The sequence below is a fragment of the Anabrus simplex genome, chromosome 1 (assembly GCF_040414725.1).
Source record: "Anabrus simplex isolate iqAnaSimp1 chromosome 1, ASM4041472v1, whole genome shotgun sequence".
NCBI lineage: Eukaryota > Metazoa > Arthropoda > Insecta > Orthoptera > Tettigoniidae > Anabrus > Anabrus simplex.
In genome coordinates, this window is record NC_090265.1 from 471,387,682 (window position 1) to 471,405,881 (window position 18,200).

The 18,200-nt window shown below is 38.2% G+C and overlaps 1 protein-coding gene across 8 annotated transcripts in view; it reads left to right on the plus strand.

The window, feature by feature from the left end:
• Positions 1-18,200, plus strand: part of Ada2b (Transcriptional adapter 2B) — a 153,178-nt gene that overhangs the window by 95,693 nt on the left and 39,285 nt on the right. For all 8 annotated transcript variants that reach the window (XR_010858488.2, XR_010858487.2, XR_010858489.2 and 5 more), the window contains 2 exons: positions 6,807-6,963; positions 7,107-7,317. Coding sequence is in view for 4 of the 8 variants with exons in the window: in XM_067135259.2 (XP_066991360.1) it covers positions 6,807-6,963; positions 7,107-7,317 (368 nt within the window). In the remaining 4 variants the exon portion in view is untranslated. The remainder of the gene's footprint in view (positions 1-6,806; positions 6,964-7,106; positions 7,318-18,200) is intronic.

The window sequence follows — 18,200 nt, forward strand, 5'->3', positions numbered from 1 at the left end:
ATATACCGACACGAGGCTGTCGTATTTGAGCACCTTCAAATACCACCGGACTGAGCCAGGATCGAACCTGCTAAGTTGGGGTTAGAAGGCCAGCGCCTTAACCGTCTGAGCCACTCAGCCCGGCAGGTATTTTATTAATCCGAACTTGTCAGTTCCCTGTAGATCGGACGATTCACTGTCACATCAGTAGAAATGCTGCGACTTAATTTTTACATGTCACAAAGTTTGAAAACGTGTTAAAGGCTGGCAACATAATGTTTGAGCTGGCTCTACACCATCTCTATTGGGTTTAATTCACAGTGTTACAGCCTGTGTACAGTGTGGCCCGTTCGTTCGGCTAAGTCATTGATTATTATTTGTAAATTTCATTTTCCGTATTGATTGGATTCACTGTACAGACAGGAAATGTGTCTTGTCTGTAAGTCATCGATTACATATTTCGTGAGTCTTCGCAACCCCCCAGAAACTCGGTTTTAACAAGTCATTCATTGCATTTTACATTTTTTACTTCTCAGCCAGCAAATACTTCAGCTTTCTTCCAGTATTTGTTTGGGATATCTTCTAACTTCACATTGTGATGAGGAGCGTTGTCTAACACAATAACATTACCAGGCATCACCTTTGGTGATATTCTTTCAAATCACGATTTAAATACGTCATTGAAATAATAACCATAAGTTATTTTATTAATTTGGCCACCTAATCAAATACATTAAATCTTGTCTTCGTTGAATTACACTGACATTTTAATTAAAATGGTACATGTTTCGCCGTACATATAGGCATCATCAGCCATGGGTTTGACGTTGAAATAAAAATAGGCACCTGATTCACATAAAATAAAATAAAACTAATTTATAAAAAGCCTTGAGGAGACTTGAAAGAAAATTAACATGTGGTAGAAGATTAGTACAATATTGATTTTAAGGACTATGCTATGAGTGAGAAGTTTACATTTGGTGAAAGTATTTGTAGTAGTGATATTGGAAGACTTCTATTATAAGTAAAATGAATAAAGCAACAGTTTGTTATAGACAAGTGGTAAAATTGCTATAAAATGACGTTGACCGACTAGCGGTTAGAACTATATAATAAAGAGAATGACGATCAAAATTGTAATTTTTTAAGACATGATGTTGAATAAAATTATGTTGAAAGATGGTCAAATGACCTGTAATTATTTGTTTACATAAGATAAAAGTCGAAAGTCAATAGCATATGGTGATATTGTAGTTCACTTTGATGAAGAAGTACGAGGTTGTAGTTGAAGGTTAATATACAATGTTGATATTGGACCTCTATGGACCATCTCATTTGATAATATAATGCTATAACTTTGTTAAGACATGTAGGTTTGTTGACATGCTGGTCAAAAAGGCAATGTGACAGTTGAATGTAGCTAACGTGTTGAATGTTCAATCAAAAGTAGAATCTGTAAAAGGAAACCAGAAGCGTGGTATTATTATATGAAAAAAAAAAAAAATTGTAATAAATTTTAGGTGGAAATTGTGTACACTTACCATTTGACGATGGTTAGGGTAACTTGTAATGTTATGAGCTAAAAGTTATTGACGACTGTCGAGCTCTTACTACGTGTGTTATAGCTGTAGGTTTGTATTGGAGGGGGATCTGTTTGCGAAGGCATAACTATGGGCTTGTTTGTAGTACTTGGAGGGAAGCTACTAGCGGTGGAGGAGAAAGAGGAAAGTGTACTGCTGCTCGCATTGTAGCGGTGGGATGCAATTGGAGGGAGCAGTATTAGAGTAAAGCATTTTGATCTGTATATACCTGATTTGGAGTAACAATTATCTGTGAGTTTAATATAGTTATGATTAAGGAATAAGTTACAATTAATTTTTGTTTGTTGTATAGGCATCACTACATTGATGATACCATAGCAATCATGGACAAACAAATCAACAACAGTGATAACATATTATTATTCCTTAACAATTTGGATAATAACATTAAATTCACTAAAGAAGATGAGATCAATAGCTCTTTAAATTTCCTAGACATTAAAATCACACGAGTATCAAACAAGTTCGATTTCCAAATATACAGAAAGACACTTTGAAATAAAAACAGGCACCTGATTTATATAAAATAAACAAAAACTAATTTATAAAAAGCCTTGAGGAGACTTGAAAGAATGGCATGTGGTAAAAGACTAGTACAATGTTGATTTTAAGGACTATGCTATGAGTGAGAAGTTTACATTTGGTGAAAGTATTTGTAATAGTGACATTGGAAGACTACTATTATAAGTAAAATGAATAAAGCAACAGTTTGTTATAGACAAGTGGTAAAATTGCTATAACGTTGATTCATTACATCCCAACTCGCATAAAAAAAGCCACTTACCATAGTCTAATATATAGGGCATTAAAAATCCCTATGTCTTCTAGTAATTTTAAAAAAGAATTACAATTCATTAAAGAAATAGCTAAATTCAATGGATTTAATACAGATATAATTAATAAAATCATCAACAGAACCAAATTAAAACTAGCTACAAATTTTACTCCATTAAAACCCGTCAAACCAAAATACGCTAAATTCACGTTCACTAACCATAGTATTCATCCAATTACCAATTCCTTAATGAACCATGATGTAAAATTAGCCTATACAACAAAAAACACTAATCGTAACTTATTCTTTAATCATAACTCTATTAACGTCACAGATAATTGTTACTCCGGATCAGATATATACAGATTAACCCCTATGCACCCGTAAGCGGACTGGTACGCACTCAAGCAGCTGGGCCAGGACTCCACAAGCGGCCTGGTACGCCGGGATGCAAGGTCGCAAATTGGAGACATTTGTGACATCTCTTGGCTTTTTCTGGAAACATTTCTAATTGAAATCTGTTCTTGGTGTCTCAAAGTGTCACCAGAGTGCTCTGGTATGCTTCTTTGGCAAAGAGAATTGATTAAAATATCATCGAGAAATCTGTATTCTGTTGTTGACAAGATGGCTGAGAAGGAAGTTGCTTGCTCGCATGAAATGCTCAGTAATAGCGAAATTCAAAGCATATTTGATGTTTTAGGCTCTGATTTCAGCAGTGTTAGTGAGGAAGAAGTTATTAGTGATCCTGTGCATGAATGAACACGATATATATCTCCAGAGATCTTTTGCGTAGTAATATCGGGTCGGTAGATGCAGAGTGGCTTGTTGTCCCATATGCTCTGTACTCTGACCGGCCAACCGAGCAGAGGAAAGTTGGCCACGGTGAGCCTCTGCATTCGGGAGACGGGTCTTGGGCACAGTGCCGGACTTTACTCCTGGCCCCACCCGCCGGCTGTCCTGAGAATGGTTTTCCGTGGTTTTCCATTCTCCTGCACTAAGGCGAATGCCGGGACAGTTCGTAGTATAGGCCACGGCCGCCCATCCCCTCACCTCCGCACATCTCCTTCACCGTAACAAATCTCCCGGCCTGAGAGATGGCGCCACCCCCTTCAGGGGAGGAATGAAAACGTTTAGTAGTAGTAGTAGTAATATCGTATGACATGGAATGCCGAATGAACTTTCTCGCCCCTCAAGATCCGATTGCGACTGCCGGATTTGAACCTACGATCTTGGTACCTGGATGTGAACACTTTACCACTGATCCTCACACTTAATAATAATACACCGAGTGAGACATATGGCTGTAAGTTCGTATTTGGGATATAGGTTCGAATCTCATCATTCGCTTACTCGTGATTTGGAAATTCTAAGTTCCCAAGGAGGGAATTAGATATTTTTCTACTCGTGATTTGTTTCCCATTAGTTCCTTATTTCCAAATCAGGCAAATGTTAGGCTCATGTCGTATTGGTTTCCTATTATTTCCTTATTTCAAAATCAGGCAAATGCTAGGCTCATGTCGTATAATTAAGGCCATAACACACACTAAAGAACTTCCGAGGTGAGATAATGAAAAATTTAAGATTTAAAAGGGATTTTTTTATGTGTTATATTTCTGTATTGTTCTGTTTTTTGTGTCATGAGCAATAGTGTCGAATTTCTCAATAATATAAAACAGGTCCCGTTATAATACGCGCAGTGGATCACCCACTCTACTGTTCAACCGAAAGCTTGGAACACCCAGGTTGCATATTAAAAAGTTGGTGGATTCCTAGCAATGTCAGAGCAAAGGGCGGAAGGGTGCATAGGGGTAAAAATGCTTTACATGTAATATTTATTACGTTTGCCAAACTGGCCGCAGTTTTTCATCCAGATACGCCAAACATTACAATCCACAAAGACACAATAAATTCTCTGCAATGGCCAACCACATGAGGGACACAGGACATAAATTCACTACAATAGAACAGGACCTTCATATCCTCAAAAGAATCGAAAAAAGTAAACGCGTGACAGAATACGAAAATATATTCACATTCCTTGACCAGCAGTTTAACAAAGATATGAATTTAAACGATATCATTGATTTAAAAAAGCCCCTTGTATGAACAGGAGAATCAGTTCCCCTCAACAGCATATTCTTAAAAATTTTCAACCTTCAATTAATAAGCATTCCCACCTCTTCTTTAACTAATACTCTCTCCTCCCTTCCCCCCCACCACTAGTACCTCCCATTCACATACAACTAATAGACCCATAGCCACACCCACTCTAATACCGCTCCCTCCAATTGCATTCCACCGCTACAATACGCACAGCAGTACACTTTCCTCTTTCTCCTCCACCGCTAGTAGCTCCCCTCCAAGTATTACAATCAAACCCATAGTAACGCCTTCACAAACAGATCCCCCTCCAATACAAACCTACAGCTATAACACGTAGTAAGAGCTCGACAGTCGTCAATAACCTTTAGCTCATAACATTACAAGTTACCCTAACCATCGTCAAATGGTAAGTGTACAGAATTTCCACCTAAAATTTATTACACATTTTTTTCATATATTTAACACCACGCTTCTGGTTTCCTTTCATAGATTCTACTTTTTATTGAACATTCAACACGTTTGCTATATTCAACTGTCACATTGCCTTTTTGACCAGCATGTCAACAAACCTACATCTTAACAACGTTATAACATTATATCAAATGAGAAGGTCCATAGAGGTTCAATATCAACATTGTATATTAACCTTCAACTACAACTTCGTACTTCTTCATCAAAGTGCTATCGACTTTCGACTTTTATCTTATGTAAACAAAATAATTACAGGTCATTTGACCATCTTTCAACATAATTTTATTCAACATCATGTCTTTATTATATAGTTCTAACCGCTAGTCGGTCAACGTCATTTTATAGCAATTTTACCACTTGTCTGTAACAAACTGTTGCTTTATCCATTTTACTTACAATAGTAGTCTTCCAATATCACTATTACAAATACTTTCTCCAAATGTAAACTTCTCACTCATAGCATAGTCCTTAAAATCAATATTGTACTAATCTTCTACCACATGTTAATTTTCTTTCAAGTCTCCTCAAGGCTTTTTATAAATTAGTTTTATTTTATTTTATGTGAATCAGGTGCCTATTTTTATTTCAATGTCAAACCCATGGCTGATGATGCCTATATATAAGGCAAAACATGTACCATTTTAATTAAAATGTCAGTGTAATTCAACAAGTAAAAGACTTATTGTATTGATTTGGTGCCCAAATTTATAAAATAATTTGTTATTATTTCAATCAGATATCATAAATATGGATCAAAAATTATATTTATCACATGTAATAATTAAATACGTCACCGGTCATTTCATCGTAATAGTCTCCATTTTTTAAAAATATTCAAACACAGGATCACCACCCTCCACAAAATTGTCATCACTTTCAATGTGTAACACTCTCAGTCGCTTACCTCTCCGTGTTGGATTTTTTAGCCCTGTGCTTAAACCCAAAAATAATGCTATTTCTTTGACTTTTCAGTAGTGTCTTGCCATGTCTTTGATGTTATGTGCCCTTCATTAATCTACGTTTCATCCAAATTGTGTAATTTCTGTCCGTGTTGTCCAAATTCTGTATTTTGTGGAGATAACACCTACCCCTCAATATAATAATCTCTGTCCACTACAACACTTTCCTGATCTCTGCTGGTGAACACAAACCTATTTCTTTCAGTAGCGCGTGAAGGGAGGGTTTTTTTTTTTTAATCTGGGTGTTTAGGATCAGAATTTACAGCCGATAACACTTTGGTAATCATAGGGGTTGTTTTTTTTTTTTTTTTAAATGTGCACTTTCCTGTGGATAGTAGAATTAACAAATTCATCACACTCCATGGCCAAAACACTTTTCATCATCATCATCACTGGTGGTCTGCCTATTGGCAGGGAATTCTTCACACTGTTCTGTCTTCAGCTATTGTCTTTGTCTTCTATTCACCTTTGCACAATAATATAATTTTCAGTCGATATACGCTTTTGTATTCAGCACTTTATACTATAAATTTCAAACTTTTCAGAAACTAGTTGCATTTTTAAATTTAGAAATGTGCTATTTACTAGCCGGACGAAGAAGGTAAGAAGTGTGAAGCATTCAAAGTCACGTGGTTTTTGTTTATGCTTACTTAATTCTCTAGTTGTAAAGAGTTTAGTGGATCTTATGCCTATTTACAAAAGATTAGATAAATACCCACCAGCCACTTAGCAAGTATTCCTTGTAGCACTTTCCTGTTAGTGGATATACTTAACATTTCTGAGGAATACATCTGATGATTAAAGTATGAACAGTATAGGCAAAAGTTAATGCATCGTAATTTCTGTTTTGAAATCAGTGTTGAAATAATTGTAATTTTTTGCTTGATTTATAATACAGTGTAATTTCCTCATTTGTAGCTCTCAAGTTGGCTCAAGTTGATATGTACACGAGGCGGTTGAGAGAACGGACAAGGCGGAAAAGAGTAGTGAGAGATTTCCAACTAGTGTCACAGTTCTTCTCAACAATCAGGAAAGACCGACCATCATCAAGAAAGAAGTTATCTAAGGAGGAAAAGTAATCACTTTGACATAATTACTATGTATATGTTTATACAAGCAGTGTTTGGGTGAAATTTAATATGTTGGTAATTTTCTCATCTGCACCTTGCATGTGAATGACTTCCCTTTGTATATGTAATTTTATTGATATTATTTTAGGGAATTTCATGATCGTATGAGAGTGCTCACACAGTTCAATACAGCCCAAGAACATGAACAGTTCTTACAAAGCCTACTTAAAGCTCGTGATCTAAGGATTCGAATTAGTGAGCTTATGAGGTATCGACGGAATGGGCTGACCAGACATGAGGAATGTGCCCACTTTGAACAAGAACGTATTCAACATGAAGAATGGAAAGAGAAACGTTCTGTAAGTGTAATTTATAATTTTCTTAGTATTATCAGTTCTTGGATGGATAGTGGCGTAAGCTGTGATTATGACTGTACTTACCTATGTTTGAATTTACCTAATGTATTGAATGATAGCTTCATTCTTTTTATTTTCCAGTGTTTACTTTCTGTGTATAATTACTGTTTCCCAAATGCAGTCTGCACATTTAGTCATTTCATTCTCTACCTGGTTGGCCACTTCTCGTTATTTTCCTTCTCAGAATGTTAAAGGGAGTGCCAAGGAGAGAACAGATCTTCGTCGGAGGTGACATGAATGGGCGTGATGGACGGTCAAATCCTGGAGATAGGTGGTGTGATGGCTGTGGTTTCAGGTAAAGAAACCAGGAGGGAGAAGGGATTATCCAATCGGCCAAGGTCATGATTTGGTCATCCTGAATATATTTGTCAAAAAACAACTTTGACACCTGGTGACTTACTGTAGTGGTGGAAATGACAGCCAGATTGATTACCACCTGTATTCGTGAGAGATCAAAGGCATCATAAAAGACTGCAAAGTTATCCTGGGGGAATCAGCTGCAACCCATCATTGATTTCTGTTGATTGAAATATGCATGAAAGACCATGAAAAGCAAATGGACAGAGTAGACAAGATCAAGTGATTCAAGATAAGAAAGCCAGAAAGTGCTCAGTTTGTGGACACAGTGGAGAAATGTTTGGGCTGTTGTATTGAGGTCGCCGATGAATTGACTGCAAATCATCTGTGGGACTCATTCAAGGCCAACTGTGGGCTGACAGCAAAAGAACAGCTACCAGGCGAGCTGGTCGTGTGGTTATGGGCGCGCGGCTGTGAGCTTGCATCCAGAAGATTGTGGGTTCGAACCCCACTGTCGGCAGCCCTGAAAATGGTTTTCCGTGGTTTCCCATTTTCACACCAGGCAAATGCTGGGGCTGTACCTTAATTAAGGGTACGGCTGCTTTCTTCCCACTCCTAGTCCTTCCCATCCTTTCATCGCCATAAGACCTATCTGTGTCGGTGCGACGTAAAACAAATAGCAGGGGGAAAAAAGAAGAACAGTTTGGTGTTTCCAAAGGCCACTGTAACATTAAAAAAGAGTCTTGGTTCTGGAATGACACCATAAAGGAAATGGTTCATGAGAAGAAACATAACTTTCAGGCACGAACAATGTGTGACCCAAGCTTGACAAAGGTGAACAGGCTGGAAAATTAATTTACCTGAAGAAGTACATAGCAGCAAAAGCAGTAGGGTAAATGAAGGCGGCAGTATGTAAGTTATTGTATGAAGATTTGGAAACTCCAGAAGTTCAAAGGAGGCTCTACAACAGAGGTGCTCAGCTGGGCGCTCCTTGAGGCTAGCCTATTGCAAAACAGTGAAGCGAGACAGCGAACACACTTTACAGAGAAGCGAGGGAGCATTAATGTTTGATTGTAATTACAAAGCTCTCCTCTTCTACTGAGCTAAGTGTTGATTGGAGTACCATACATTATTTAAAATAAAATTTTATAATCGCAACAAAAAACTGACCTTCCAAGATATTCCGGTTTGATTTATACTGTGCTCGATATAGTCTGTTTTCTTTTCTTATGTGTATTTATTCATTCAAAGAAAACTGACGTGTTATGATTTTTGTGTTACAATCTACAACGGTACAGGATTTAAGTGTCAAGCTACGATTTACAATTCCTTGGATGGGAATGACGGTATATCCATTTTTAAAATGTAAAATTCCTATTATTCATTAAGCAAAAAGTAATATAATTACATAATGCAACAGTGATTTTGCACAATGTTGTAGCGTTGTGTGACTTTTCCTGTTCACTGAATTTCTGAAAATAGTATTTAAAATTGAACAGATGTTCGGTGATAATAGCATGGCGAGAGGGAGTTTCATCATGAGTGAGGACATAGATATTTACTATCCAAGATTAAAATACAACAGTGTAAATGCATCTACCAGCTAGATGTACAGTATGCCTTCAAATAAGTAACCTCACTGTATTTTTTTCCTGATAAGCTTGTTTGGATTGTTGGTGAGTTTATCACATAATTTAAGCCCAAATAACCACATTATCCACCTTAACGCCTTATTATATTAGAACTGTTTATAAAGCACCTCTCAAGATGTACTAGTACAAATTGGAATTTATTACGTACATCATAAAATATTTGAGGTTGTAGGCCTAACTCTTTATTGTATCTGGTCAAAATACATAAATGGCAATGAACATAAATAACTTATTTCTTACAATGTAAACCGAAAATGATGTGAATTTCTGCCCTCTTTCTTTCATTATTTTCTGCCTCCATTTCAAACTCTGGTATCACCACAGTGATCGAGACTGACTGGGAGAACTTCACCCAAACTTCATGGGCTGTGACATAGCCAGTACAATGTTACTGTGGTTGAATAACATACACGCTCATCGCCTGCCAGCCCGCCCACTTACACCTCTATTCAGTTGACCTCCCGAGGCTGAGTGGACCCAGTTCCAGCCCTCGTACCACTTTTCAAATTTCGTGGCAGATCCGGGAATCGAACCCGGGCCTTCGTGGGTGGCAGCTAATCACACTAACCACTACACCACAGAGGCGTTTAAGGCATAATTCTTATTATTATTAGTTAAGAAAGAGGAAAAAAGGAAGCTTTCGGTACTCTGTACTGGGCACCCGCAGGACAGAATGCCCAGCATGAGCACCTCTGCTTTACAAGACCGCAGCTCAAATATGCAACATGAAGGACATTCTGGCACCAAATTTTATCAGCGATGATCACACAGAAATATTAGCAAGGATGATGACAAGAAGGAATGCTTGATAAAACTGCTAAGTGAAGAGTTCCCACAGATCACAATGCCGTATAATCTCGAATACCACCCGCCACCAAATAAGGCCCCCGCCCTAAATTTGAGATGGCAAAATACGGAAAAAAAATCAAAAATCAAATAACTTGCATACCTATTAATTTTCTTCATATATACCACAAATATGAATTCAAACAGCTTACAATTAATAAAATCGTCACAAAAATTGTAAATAAAATCATTCCAATACTCGGATTGTTCACAATTCACCATCGTCATCTGAAGTTTCACCATAAGAACTTTCGTCGCTGGCATCTTTCCACAAATAGTCGTCCTCTCTACTGTCCACTGAATTTGAAATTCCACATTTCTTAAAGCTTTTGGACACTAGATCATTGGGAATGCACGCCCATGCGGTCTTGATCCAGCTGCATATTAGTCCCACTTCAGGCCCCTTCACTCGTCCGGTTGGAGTTAACGCGTGATCACCATCAGACATCAATTCGGTGTACAACTGTTTCATTGCCGTTTTGAAAGGCCGGTTCACGCACACATCCAATGACTGTAGAATAGAAGTGAGTCCTTCGGGAATTATCGTAAGATCGGTTTTTCCTTTCCTCAACATATCTTTTACGTCTTCATTTGTATGTCCTCGGTAACTGTACAACACAAGCATGTTTCGTTTTTGTAACAAAGCTCTCGGGCGACGTTGCCAAACGCACTTCACCCAGTCCTCAACTAACGCAGTGTCCATCCAGCTGAATTCATATGTTCTAACAATAACACAGGATGGTAAGTTTCCTTTTGGAAGTGTTTTCCTTTTCAGAACCATATATGGAAGGAGTTTGGTTCCTTCCGCTAATACGCACAACATTACCGTGCATCATTGCTTTTCGTTACCGCCTGTTCTGATGGTTACACTTTTAGAACCCTTCGTATCCACTCTATTTTCCAACGGCATTTCAAAATAGACAGGTGTCTGGTCAGCATTCCCAGTTTGCGATAGCAAATAAGAATTTTGCTTACTCAAATGAATAATGCGTCGCTGAAAGGCCGTTAATTTTTCTTCATACGCCCCAGGGGGACGTTGTGAAATAGACTCACAAATTTGTGGAGTCGTTCGTCACTTTCTGGAAACACTGCACTCTGCCGCGGAACGCTCTGCGATCACCGTTACTTTTTAGAAGTTTTTCCTTCTTCTTCCGCCAATCATGAATACACGATTCATCAATATCGTACTTTCTGCCAACGGCACGATTACCTTTTATGCAGCTTCGCTTACAATTTTAAGTTTCTCACGCACAGTAAATGACCGCAGACACCGTTTTGAATCCATCGCTTACTATCGAGACAGCACTTTCATGGGACAGATACGGAACTCGTATGTGAGCGAGGTAGACTTCTGTAACCAACAGTCTCGACTCTCACAAAATACGATATCCCGCGAGATCAGCTATTCGCGCACCCAGCATGCCAGCAACACTTGTGAAACAATCGACAATTGAGCATCCGCAGCAGCACCTTTCATATTTACTGCATATTTACTCATGTTCTTTGATTTACCGTATTTCATTACCTTACATTTTGCGTTTACATGCCACGGTAATCGTATTGAGACAAAAATCGATCTTGTTTTCTAGAATGCTACTAAAACACAATAAGACCTGAATGCCCATTTACATGTGGTATATTGAGTACAGTAATTGTATTTAAATCTATTTCCATACTCCATAAACATAGTAAATATTAACGAGAATGAACGGCTTGAACACGACCCGCACCCAAGATTTAGAACCAATATTTTGGGGGAAAAAGTGCGGGTGGTATTCGGGATTATGCGGTACCTATTGTCCCAGTTAACTCAGATGACATTGATGATATCACCTTTGAAGAAGTTGGGAAGTAGCGCACCAAATGAAGGCTGAAAAAGCAGTAGGCTCTGATGAGATTCTGGCAGACCTGGGGAAGAGATGTGGTGACACTGGAATGAAGTTATTGCAAATTTTGTTCGACAAGGTCAAGAACGTTGATCCAGTGTGAAACTTCTTCCAAGAAATTTCCTATTGCCATTTTACAAGAACAAAGGTAATTTTAAAAACTGGAAACTACAGAAGCATTAAAACTCGTGCCACATACTCTAAAGATTTGGGAACTAGTGATCACAAATCGTGTGGGGAAAATTCATTCAATCGAAGGCTCACACTAACCCGTGTAGATTTGTACCAGAAAAGTCCACCATAGATGGAACTAAGACAATGAGATTTCTGATGGAAAAACTCAGCGATGCTGTAAAAGACTTAGTTTTCATCGATTTTAGGAAGGCATTCAATAGAGTATCGTTAGATCTGATTTGGGAAGCATTACAAACTCACTGCATTCCAGAATCATGTTAAATGGCTCCAGGATATGTACAAGGATGCATACACCCATGTGAGATGCACTGGAGGTAAAGTTGGGATGGCAAACATTTTCCCGGGCAGCAGCTTCTGATCCTAGAACGTCCTCCGGCCGAGTGATATTGAGGGTTGTTGGCCAATTTCTTTCCTGTGGACACAAGGTGCTTGTTGTTTAAGGGGCAGGTGAGCACTGTCAAGAGCATGGAATTCATATTAATAGTATCAATTATTTAAATATGTTAAATTTAATTTATTCTCAAGACAAAATTTGAAAACCTGATCATGAACCACAGCACAAACCAATATCGCAGAATATCTTGTTTTGTGCATAACCCATGTGATGGTCGCAGGTGTTAGAAGGAAGGAAGAAGGAAAGCCAGACTGAAGGAATTGGCAAATAACAAAGAACTTTCAAATAGCCATAAATGATCGCCATGAACTATTTATACTGTACATAGATCTACCAAAATACTAAACTTTAATTCCTATCAAAGTAGGCCTATCAAAATATTACCTTTATTCTGCTAATATCAGTGTCTTGCTTTCAGCAAAGAAAGTAAAAGTAAAATCACGAACTACATACTGGGATGATGATTAATAATAATATTATATGTTTTACAACCCTTTTAATTAATGGAGTTTGGACCAAAGGCCAGCTCGCTAACCATTTAGCTGTAGAGCCAGGCTTAATATAAGAATAATAATAATAATAATAATAAATGAAGGACTATGTAGTTTGGACATAAAATAGCCCACAAACTTGGCTGTTATTAAAACATAAAATGACCTTGTCTGCTAATAGAATCTCAAATCTATCTTAGTTGCTATCATTGTCGTGTTTCATGTACTTCTCTTCTATCTGAAAGGTGTGTCGAGCACAAACAGACCAACTCTCGGGAGCGATTGTTCCAGCTCTTTCACACAGAAGTTGACCCATGCTAGCACTCGAGGTTGGGTAACGTTATTTTTCCTAACCTACGACTTCAGTTGAGCCCTAATCGTTTCTTTGGGGTGTAAAATTTAGTGATATGGAGAGAATCGCAATACTTTGTGTCCACATGAGATGTGCTCTCCTCTACAGCATACTGATATTGGCTTATTTTATTTCTTGCAACATAACTGCCTCGATGGATACGGGTTTTGGCTTGGGAATGTTGTTCTACTCCATAAACTTGATAATGGTCCTTAATATTGCTGTTCATGGAAGGAAACCGGCCAGCTGCCGCACATGATAGCTTGCGTTGTCTGTCATGTTTACACATTTCGGTCATGTGGTAGGTTCTCCAGAAGAAGGACCTAAACCAGTTTCCGAAAACTAGTCTCCATTGTTTTAGCCAAAAATGAATACAATCCAGTAACATTCCTGTAAAAAAAAACACATGATTAAACATGGAATACAAATATACATTGTCATGAATTTCCTGACATCGGAAATCACACGTGCGCTTTTTCAGACATTACTGTTTGTTTATGATGTGGCATTGATCAGTGATAACATGGTACAGTCAACACTGGTTAGGACGCTTTTTTGTGGGGACCGAAAAAAAACATCATAAGGAGGGAATGTGCTAAAAAATGAAAACAATTTCGCTGTTAAATTTAAAGTTAGGTTTGAAAGTAAAAATAATTATGATGAAAACAAAGAAACAAGTGTTTACAATTATAATTAATGGAATAAGTAAAGAAATAATACATTTTAAGAACACCAACATAGTAAAACTCCAAGGAAAAACATTCTTAATAACGTGAACTATACCCGTCACTGACAATTATCTTTAAAGTTGTATAATAGGGAAGTCCAACATCTGGGCATTTTGGATACATTTCGTGTGTGGTTTAGCATCCACTTTCTCAATAATCTTCAATTTTTTCATCATCTATAAACTGTCTAGCTTTGTTCTTCTCCATAACCGAGTGTCCTGCAAACCTCTATGCATAAGTATAGTAGGCCTAATTTATGTACTTTGTTACACAATTCATTTACGAACGTAAAATTAAGTACCAACATGTCATCTGTATATGTAAGTACAATAGGCCTAATTTACGTTTGTTGTTGCACACGTAAGTACAGTAGACCTAATTTACATACTTAAGTCACTCAGGCCTCTTTCAGACAGTGCGGGAGTAAAACGCACCCGTGTGTATGCACGGGTTCACCCACTTCCGCTGACTCTTACACACACAATGGGTCGAGTAGTGCAAAGCTCCTCGCGCTTTCAAGCGGATACTTCTGAACACACTTTTCACTGTGGGTAATAAATATATAGGGACCATCATATTCTTCGTTTACCTTCTACATTTAAGAAAATATAAAAATAGTTCACGCATGTTATGGTCCTTCACATTTTGTTAGAGAAGGAGATGTGTACAATTTTGATGATACTCCCTCAATTATGGCTCTAAATGATATCACGCTTTCCAAAACACGAGACCACTGTTATTAATTTCTCATTGTCTGTTTCGGGTTCCATAAGAACCTCTGTAAATCAAACAGGAAAAGAAAGACACACGGATAACATTTAAATTGGAAATGAGAAATAAATACATCAAATGGGTGTGAGCGGACCTATTTTTCTTTATTCTCTAAATCCATTTCTACTTCCGTATAGGTATACTATCAGGTTCTGATTCAGGTCGCAGTACTGATGTACAACCGCTGTAAATCACACAGGGGAAAAGAAAAAACCCCACACAAATCACTTTTAAATTGAAAATGAGAAATAAATATGTCAAATGGGTGAAAGCGGACCTTTTTTTTAAATTGTGTAAATCCATTTCTATTTCCTTATAGGTACACTGTCGGGTTCTGATACAGGTCGCAGTACTCATGTCGCGAGCACGGCCTATCGATTGTGTATGATGTCATGCATGAAAACTGATGTCCAATAACAAGTAACTGCGGGCGTGGGACTGCAGCTCGCAATGGGTTGCCCGCTGAAACATTTCTCCCGCGTGCTGTTACTCTCCGCCTACGCATCATCTGAAAGATTCTATTTGAACAATCGGTTCTTAGTTCAGGTCTAGGCAGACCGGCGGCTAAGTGTGGAAGCGGGTCAAACCCCTGCCATCTGAAAGAGGCCTCACAAACGTAAAATTAAGCACCAGCATGTCGGACGCAAAGATAATAAGTCTGGCTTTGGACTGACGCTCCGTGCAGCTGTAGGCCGACATGCAACCGTGCTCCGGCGCCGTGAAATTTTTTTTGCTAGTTGCTTTACGTCGCACCGACACAGATAGGTCTTATGGCGGCGATGGGACAGGAAAGGGCTAGGAGTGGGAGGGAAGCGGCCGTGGCCTTAATTAAGGTACAGCCCCAGCATTTGCCTGGTGTGAAAATGGGAAACCACGGAAAACCATTTTCAGGGCTGCCGACAGTGGGGTTCGAACCTACTATCTCCCGAATACTGGATACTGGCCGTGAAATTAAGTTCTATACCAAATCTTTACCCAGGCCAGATTTCGCTAGCCTGTCATGTGCGCAACATGGCCGGGAATGCTAATTTAAATTTCTTATGGTGGGTGTTATGAACATACTAAGGAGTGACGTAAATGTGCTATCCTGGTTTCTTTAGCAGGTTTCTTAACCAGTTTTGACTGTATTACTTCAGAAGGTATTTGACAAATAGTAAAAAGTTGTACAGGACACTCAATTGAAAGTGAGTTGCTCAAAGACCGAACGAACATCTTCACTGCACTTTCTAAGATCCCGTAGCTTTTACATATAATATTTTGCTTGACTCCCAACCACTCTTGAAATGTGACAGTTTTAAATACCTTGGCTCCATGGAGGAAAAATTGGGTGGATGTGATGAGGATGTAGATCGCAGGATCAATGTAGGCAGATGTAAGTGGAAACCAAATTGCCTGTGCTCTGTGATAAGTGCTTGCTTAAATGAAAGCTCTACATGATAGTGGTGAGACCTGCACTGACTTACGCTTCAAAATGCTGGGTATTTTATGAATGCCACAAGTGTCATCTAAATGCCATGGAGATGAAGATGCTGAGAATGTCGTCACAAGTTTCGAAGAAAGACCGCATTCAAAATCAGCACATCGGAAGCATGTTACATATGAAAGAGATAGTTGTAGGGAAGGTTCAGCATGAGCAGGTGACATGACTTGAGAAGATGAACGAACTTGTCAATAGCTATGTTGCTAAAAGAGCCCTTGACCTTCAGTTACCTGGAATATGAAGAATAAGAAGGCTTAAGAACAGCTGGGCCCAACAGATACGGTGATAGCAATAACTTATGGCTTCACTGAGGTTAAAACACAAACAGCAGCAAACAGTAAATTGTAACCGCAGTCTGTTAATCCTGGAGGATCTGCAGCAGGCCATCATCATTGAAGATACATTAATGACAAAGCGAAGAAGAAGAAGAATGAGTGTGCTGATCGTTAAACTTGGACCATTATTTAAATTCTTCTTCCATAGTTCATTCAACTGTGGCTTTATCATAGCTGAATTACCATCTATATATATATATATATAATAAGAGTTTTGTCTGTACATTGCTCAGAATTTGAAAATAATGGCATTTCTGTATCGGCCATGTCCATAGTAACAAGAAAATGCACTTTTTACTTTTCCGTAATTTCTGTCTGTCTGTCTGTCTGTCTGTCTGTCTGTCTGTCTGTCTGTCTGTCTGTCTGTCTGTCTGTCTGTCTGTCTGTCTGTCTGTCTGTCTGTCTGTCTGTCTGTCTGTCTGTCTGTCTGTCTGTACACGCATCATGAGAAAACGGTTGAAGAGAATTTAATGAAAATCGGTATGTGAAGTCAGGGGATGAGCCTCTACAATCTAGGCTATAAATCATTTTACTCACGCTGAGTGAAATGGTAGTTTAGGGGAAGGCCTAAAATTGAATTCTCAACTATTTATGTTATTAGTGGTCTAATGAAAATCGGTATGTGAAGTCAGGGGATGAGCCTCTACAATCTAGGCTATAAATCATTTTACTCACGCTGAGTGGATTGGTAGTTTAGGGGAAGGCCTAAAATTGAATTCTCAACTATTTATGTTATTAGTGGTCGTATTTTAAAGAAAATGGGTATGCAAAGTTGGGGAATAAGTTGCTACAATCTAGGCTATCAATAATTGTATTCACGCTGAGAAAAATGGTAGTTTATGGGAAGGCCTAAAATATAATTCTCAAATATTGCTATTAGTAGTCCTATCTTGATGAAAATCGGTATGCAAAGTCAGGAAATAAGTCGCTATTGTCTAGGCTGTAAATTATTTTATTCACGCTGAGTGAAATGGTAGTTCAGGGGAAGGCCTAAAATGTAATTCTCAAATATTTCTTATTAGAGGTGTAATCGATGAATGCTACATAACTAGGGTTATATAGTATTAAATTTCCTATTATTCATGTCTTATACATTGTTACCGTACTGGCTATGATCACAAAGATATTAATGATTTTGGATTTTTGTTACTAAGTCCATATCAGCGCCGAGTAATCAGAAATGGGTAAACAGTATTTAATGAAAATCGGTATGTAAAGTCGGAGAATATGAAACTACAGTTTATGATATAAAATATTTTACAAATCACAGAGTCGAAAGAAAACTAAATGTGAAGGCCTACAATATAGAAAGCTCATAACATTGATCAACAGTAACATTACATTGACCATTGTTTGTCGTGATGTGCTTTGTGTCATCTGTTGCCCTTCATCTCCGGTA